Source organism: Protomyctophum bolini (genome assembly GCF_963924005.1).
Source record: "Protomyctophum bolini genome assembly, chromosome: 17".
NCBI lineage: Eukaryota > Metazoa > Chordata > Actinopteri > Myctophiformes > Myctophidae > Protomyctophum > Protomyctophum bolini.
Genome location: NC_137878.1, coordinates 27983650 through 27990769, shown reverse-complemented (window position 1 = coordinate 27990769; position 7120 = coordinate 27983650). Strand labels below are relative to the sequence as shown.

At 42.3% G+C, this 7120-nt stretch overlaps 1 protein-coding gene across 1 annotated transcript in view; it reads left to right on the top strand.

Moving 5' to 3' along the window:
• Nucleotides 1-6700, top strand: part of LOC308332083 (focal adhesion kinase 1-like) — a 68987-nt gene extending 62287 nt beyond the window's left edge. Inside the window, 4 exon segments of the mRNA XM_080787715.1 lie at nucleotides 2030-2185; nucleotides 2493-2573; nucleotides 2815-2900; nucleotides 3414-6700. Of these exon segments, the coding sequence (XP_080643841.1) occupies nucleotides 2030-2185; nucleotides 2493-2573; nucleotides 2815-2900; nucleotides 3414-3540 (450 nt within the window). The 3' untranslated portion in view covers nucleotides 3541-6700.
• The last annotated feature ends 420 nt before the right edge of the window (nucleotides 6701-7120 follow it).

Below are 7120 nucleotides of genomic sequence, written 5' to 3'. Positions count from 1 at the left end.
GTAGTGCGTGGGGATTATTATCCGCTCATGAAGGGGATTCATATTATTTCCTTCCTCTGATCCTATTACCTAGCTGCAGAAATGTACACAATGTACTCTTTGTGACAAAGGCAACAGTTTGTCTTTGTTGACAAAGATAGTCTTTGCTTTGGGCTTTCCTGCTGGGTCAGTCAATTTCTGTCCTGAAAACTAAAATTATCTTAAAGGTTTGTCTTGCCACTGTGTCGTTTATGGTCATTGGATTCTTTACTTAAACTAGATACAACTGTCCAAGATCATTGAAGGAACAACTATGAATTCACTTGGATTAGTCATCAATGCTGTGTACATTTAAGACTCATCTAACCTAGTTTGAGACTGGGATCATTTTAAGTCTTAACATTTTTCACTTAGAGTTTTAGTATGTCTATAGTTTACGTTGTGGACTGACTAACATACTAACAATCCAAATGTACTAGTTAGTTGTTCATACTAGAAACATACAGAGAAGCATGTACTTGTTCCTTTTTACACAGCCTGTTCAAGGTAGGAATGTTGCGTCATCCTTCCAATTGGTATGGACATGGAATAGGGGAGTATTGTTGTGCCACATTTGAGCCAACGGTGGATGTAGTGGAATGGCAACAGATTGAAATCATTTGGCCTGCCATAAATTAATAACAACAACATCTCTTGAGTCTGTTTTTATTAAATATATGCGTTAGCCATCATTGTAAAGTTAGTAAGTTGTGTGTGTGTGAAGGAATACAGAAAAAGAGAGTAAGCGAACGAGAAACAAATGGAGTTGAAGTGAATTTTGTAGCTTAAGATTCTGAAGGTGTTTTCAACTTATTGTGAAGCAGGGACCACCACCCTGACTTAAGAATCAACCTGGGGACTACTGGTGTGTTGGGTGGGGAATAGGATATGGGCTCAGATTAGATTTTTGGTAACACTTGATATGAATCAAATCTATGGGATGCATTATAAAGCATTATAAACATATTGCTATGCTTATAAGAAACACTGTATGATTATAGTTATAAGAACTCATAAATATTCATAATGCTTTATAACACCAATAGTCCACAGACTAGTGGTTCATGGCATAATTTCCAGGTGGTTCATTGGAAAATAAAATACATAAATAAATTGTACCTTTTGTTAAATGTATGTAAGTCCATCAATTGTAAGATTGGGGGGGAAAGCTTGAGATTAAATAATGACTATTAAGGGCTTGATATAATTCGTTGCACGATACTTCCCCTGCTTGCGATTCCAACTCCCTTTTCTGTAGAACTTCTTGACCTCCGACTTCCCAGTAAATGACAACATTGACGTATCAGCTTACTGTAGGTCACCAGGTCATTTAGTGCAGTGGTTCCCAAACTTTATAGCCCGTGACCCAAAAGAGAAAGAGCTTGTAGATCGACTATTTTCACTACTTCTTAAACATTTGTTTTCTAATTTATGGAATTTATTAGATTTGTCTTTGATTTATTCATGATATTGCTGGAATAAAAATTGAATCGTTGTTTTTAATTCATTATTTTATTTGCTTTTATGGGGGAATATTGTTTTTAAATGTGAAAACAAAACATAGGAAACAAAACATAAAGGGACCCATAGGAATGGGTCCCGAGTCCCGACCCACTGTTTGGGAACCAGTGTGATTTGAACTAATGGTAGGAGGTTCATGTCTGTCTCTTCTTGGCTATAAAGCTGCACATTACTCTGGCCTGGCTTTGGCCATCCACGTTATCAGTCTGGCTAAAGCCAGGCTAGAAATGGTAAGCTCTGGGGGAAAAAATGAAATAGAATGCAAATTTGACATTAATGACAACTGACATTCATTCATGAGGGAATGTGTGTGTTTGTGAGTTTAGTGCCTACCTGTGCCTCATTTAGTGACTTACAACTGCCACCTGGTGGAGAGTCTGGTGTAACTACAGTCACCCATTCTATAGTATTGAAGAAATGTGCAGGGCAGATGGTTTATTCTCGTTCCTTTCTGACTGTCCCCCTCTGCGTTCCTCATTGGTCCGTCCAGCTCCAGCCCCAGGAGATCAGCCCGCCCCCCACAGCCAATCTGGATCGCTCCAACGACAAAGTGTACGAGAACGTCACGGGATTGGTCAAAGCCGTGATCGAGATGTCCAGCAGGATTCAGCCGGCGGCCCCAGAGGAGTACGTCCCTATGGTGAAGGTAAAGGCCTGTTCATAGTCCAGAGGAGTACGTCCCTATGGTGAAGGTAAAGGCCTGTTCATAGTCCAGAGGAGTACGTCCCTATGGTGAAGGTAAAGGCCTGTTCATAGTCCAGAGGAGTACATCCCTATGGTGAAGGTAAAGGCCTATTCATAGTCCAGCTTTCGGTGAAGAGGTGAAGAGCTATCTCATTTAGACCTGAGGCCGATTATTTAAAAAAGCCGTCCTAAAATGTTGACGTTCTAGTGTGTGTTTGTGTGTGTGTGTGTGTGTGTGTGTGTGTGTGTGTGTGTACACGTGCGTGTAGGAGGTAGGCCTAGCGCTGAGGACTCTGCTAGCGACAGTGGATGAGACGATTCCGGTGCTACCAGCCAGCACACACAGAGAGGTAAACACAGAACACACTCACTCTACATGCATCCCACATGTAACTGGAACATGTCATTTAGTCGTTTATTCTACAACTGACTTAGGTGCGCCTACAGAGTGTACAAATATAACCTTGTATGGGTCCATGTTGTTTTGTTACAACCACTGGTTAATTAATTGTTAAGTCACAGGTTTACATATTCTACTTGAGTGCATTTAAATATGGCTTTATTCACATTTGAATTTTTTTGTTGAAATAGATCGAGATGGCTCAGAAGTTGTTGAATTCAGACCTGGCAGAGTTGATAGGGAAGATGAAACTTGCCCAGCAGTATGTCATGACAAGGTGCGTACACGAACATAGTTTTTACTACTTTGTTATTGGTCGTTTGTAATGTAATGACACTGGGGTGCCTGGTGGCTCAGCCATTTAGTGCATAAAATAAAATGATTCAAGTTCATTAAGTATTTCCTCAATTAAATGTTAACTTTTTTTGTTTTTTTCGTAATTGAACGCCCTTCTTGATCATACTACAGTGTCACACAAAAGTAGCAGATCTGCAAAGCGACGCATTTCGAGCTTGTACTGTAGATCTGCTACTTTTGCTAGTTTTGGACATATAAGGTTTGAGACAGAGGCGATTATGCTCCTGGTGAGTACGAGGACCCTGGTGCAAATCCAACCTGTACGAGGACCCTGGTGCAAATCCAACCTGTCTTCTCTCGGACGTCTCGCCAACCTCTGGCCTTTGTTTCCTGACTATCTACATATACTGACCTATCTATAACAAAGCATAACAAAATGCCCAAAAGAAAGGGAAATCTAATGTTACTACTATGTGTTCTGTGTTCTCCTCAGCCTCCAGCAGGACTATAAGAAACAGATGTTGACAGCGGCTCATGCTCTCGCCGTGGACGCCAAGAACCTGCTGGACGTGATCGACCAGGCGCGCCTCAAGTTGATCGCCCAGGGCCACACGCACTAGCCCGCCGTCCAATCAGACTGGAGGGGTGGGGCCTACAGGCAATCTGGATGGAGGAAGGGGAAAGGGGAGGCTCCGGACAGCGGAGAGACTCGGCCAATCAAAGAGAGAGGATGGATGGATGGATGGATGGACGGTTGGACGGATGGACGGACAGATCCCAGATCGATCGAAGTAATGGACTGATGGATCAATGGGTGTATTGGACAGGGACACGTGCATTGGATGTATGGCTGAATAGACAGGACCCGACACCTGAAAGACTAAACCAAGGGTTACCACCTCTCTCTCCTCTCCTCTCCTCCATCACACAGACATTCATTTATAAACTCTTCCTCAGTGTATGTCTCTGGCCACGTCCGCATTTGCTCGATATTTAGTTGTCGTTTTTTTTTTTTTTCTCTGATTATTTTGTCGTCTCCGTTGTCCTGTATCCAGAAAAAAAACAATGCTCGTCTCCATACGCTGTCTCTTCCGGAGGCAGTTAAACATACGCTGTCTCTTCCGGAGTCAGTTAAACATACGCTGTCTCTTCCGGAGTCAGTTAAACATACGCTGACTCTTCCGGAGTCAGTTAAACATACGCTGACTCTTCCGGAGTCAGTTAAACATACGCTGTCTCTTCCGGAGTCAGTTAAACATACGCTGTCTCTTCCGGAGTCAGTTAAACATACGCTGTCTCTTCCGGAGTCAGTTAAACATACGCTGTCTCTTCCGGAGTCAGTTAAACATACGCTGTCTCTTCCGGAGTCAGTTAAACAAACCTCAACGAGTCCATTGGAATCACTGAAGGAAACGCATCATCAAGCGAGGCCTGCCAGCGTCCTGCATGTGTGCGTCGGTGCGCTAACACCAACTGCCTGATTTAAACTTGGTTGCGCAAGGTGTTATAAATAGCAGAGCTACAAACTTGTAGATCGACTGTTCTGTACGCTGCTCTGGCACGCAAATACGTATGCATTTTGCCTGTAGGCCAGCGATATGTTCGTCCAATGGACTGTGGGCGTTGTTTTGTTTTGTTTTTTTGTTCTATGGCCCCCTCTGGAATGGTTGTAGACTTAGGCAAACAAAACAACATCAAATATGAGTTAATTAAGAACAGTACATGATGAACAGGTAAACATCTCTACGTATGTGAGATGTCACAACTGGAACACATGAGCTAGATGATGATGAAGACGATGCTTAAACCTTATTATATCATTACAAATTATTATTATTATTATCATTATTATCAGCCTCGATGTTGTCTGTATTTTTTCCTTCCTTTCACCAGGTCAATGCGTTTCACTACAAAGCTGACAGTGATGTGGTTATTAGCGCATCTTAAGCGCCCATCAATGTCGCAGCTTTCTCATTCAATTTTCTTTCTTTGGCATCACGTGGCGTAGAGCCAACAGACTCTATCTGACTATCTCAGGCACCTGGAAAATGAAAAATATGAATTTTATCTCTTTTTACAAATAAAGATCCATGGGCACTTTTTAAGTTAACTACATAGTAAATATACAAAGGTCTATTTTTAACACTTTCCCAATGGGTATGGGTCGACAAGACAGAGAGTGGAAGGCATTGGGGATGAACATGGAGGGGGAGAACCCATGGGGGTGAGGGAGGGTAAAATTGAGGGGTATAGGAGAAGAGACCAATTTTAAGTTGTCCCATGACACTCAAAACACTACAGTATTTTTAAACGAGGCTCCGTGGTTTGACAGAGCATGGTTGTCGTCTTACCTGCATTACATATAATACATTTTTGTATTGAAATGTTTCTTCGGAAAGGATGTATGGAAAACCCGCCATATGATGACATTATTCTCTTATTTTATATATTGAAGCCAAGTGTGATGCTGCACCAACCGGTGAGAATATTTTTTCATGTCCTGTGACTGCTCGTACCGTTGACCCTCGCCTGAAAGCTCACCCTCATGTCTACTGTACATACTGCACTGTGGATAATGAAGTGAAGGTTGGGATTAAACCACAGGAACCCCAGCGTTGCTGTTCTGGCCGTGTTGAGACCCCCAGATTATTGTGGGGGTTCCTCAGATGATTGTCTTAATGTGCAACATTGCATTCTCACACAACAGTAAACAAATACAGGGTATCTGCACATTTCTAGACCTTAATACCAAATTGGCCAAATTAGCAGCGCCTTGCAGTACGAGGGTGGTGGCGGGCCCCAGTTCAAATTATGATTATTTGGGGGGATCACGGCCTGAAACGTTTTGGAACCCTTGTAGTAGGCGAACATTTGGCGAAAATGGGCCAGCTGTGGAAATAGCACCTATATACAAGCTCGTAGATTGGCTATTGTCGGCAAAGAGTTTTTGTGGTCGATGGAAAAAAGGAAGGGACCAACTAAGAGAGCCCTAGGGGATAACCCTATACACGTCAAAGACGTGTATAGGGTTTAAGTGGTTGCTTCAGAGCTGTAGGCGCAGTGAGTGAACACATGCAGGAACACTTTTCAGGCAGCAGAAGAGAGACTTTAACCCCTTAATCTCTATTTCACACTTTGATTTAGCACGGCGTCGCACAACAATGGCAGATCTATAAGCTTGACGCATAGTGCGCTTGTAGATCTGTTATTTTAGCTTATTTTTTTTTATATATATTTGATAATAATATCAGGATACAGCAGTAATCTATTTATATTTATATCTCTCTCGTTGATCTCCCAGGGCTCTACCTTTGTCCCTCTACACCAAATGTCTTCACCGAAAACAGATAATCTTCAAGCTTTGCAGAATGTTTGCCTATTATGACACACCCAGAATGGGCACACTAGTAGGGCCCATGTGGTCTAAATGCCGGTCAGGACCTAGCATGTACTGTTGGTGGTGTTGTTACTGGTGTGTGTGCTCCAGGATTTATCCTCGTGTCCTCTCACACCTTTCTGTCTGTCCCTTTGTCTCCCTCTCTCAACCTTATTTATCTCCCACTTCATGTCCTCATCACCCCTCCCACCCCCTCCATGTTGCCCTCATTCCCTCAGTCTCCTTCACTTTTTCTCTCTTACGTTCCCTTCCTCTTCTCCCTATTTAAACCCCCTCCTCTCTCTCTCTCATTCTCTTTCTCAGCCCATGAGCAGTATTTTCAAAAAGGGGTCACATGTACAGTTCCTAAACCTAGCAAATAAAAACACTTCTAAATTTAAAAAGTGATTGTAGTCTTTTTGCAGCCTGACTTCTTATCTTCCTCTATGGTTCAAGCTTTGTCTTGACTCTTTAGTCTTTTCAGCTGTCGTATAATTCTCTGCAAATTAAGTTTCTCATATTTCAGTTTGACAGAAATTCCTACACACATCTGTCTGTGCTGTGCTGTACTATGAATGAAACTTGGACAGGAAATCCTGGCCTGCTTGGTTTCATTTACTTTCAATACTGTATGAGGCAATGTGACTGTTTAAATCTAAAATTGGTTGATCTTGTCTTAAACTCAGCTAGGCTTGGAGGTACAGGTGATTGTGGACTAGTTACTTAAACGGGGTCGATTACAGACAAACAAGAAACCCTGAAGAGAAAATAATGCAATAGGCCACTGGCCACCGTTATTGAAAAGGGCACGGATAACGTATTCA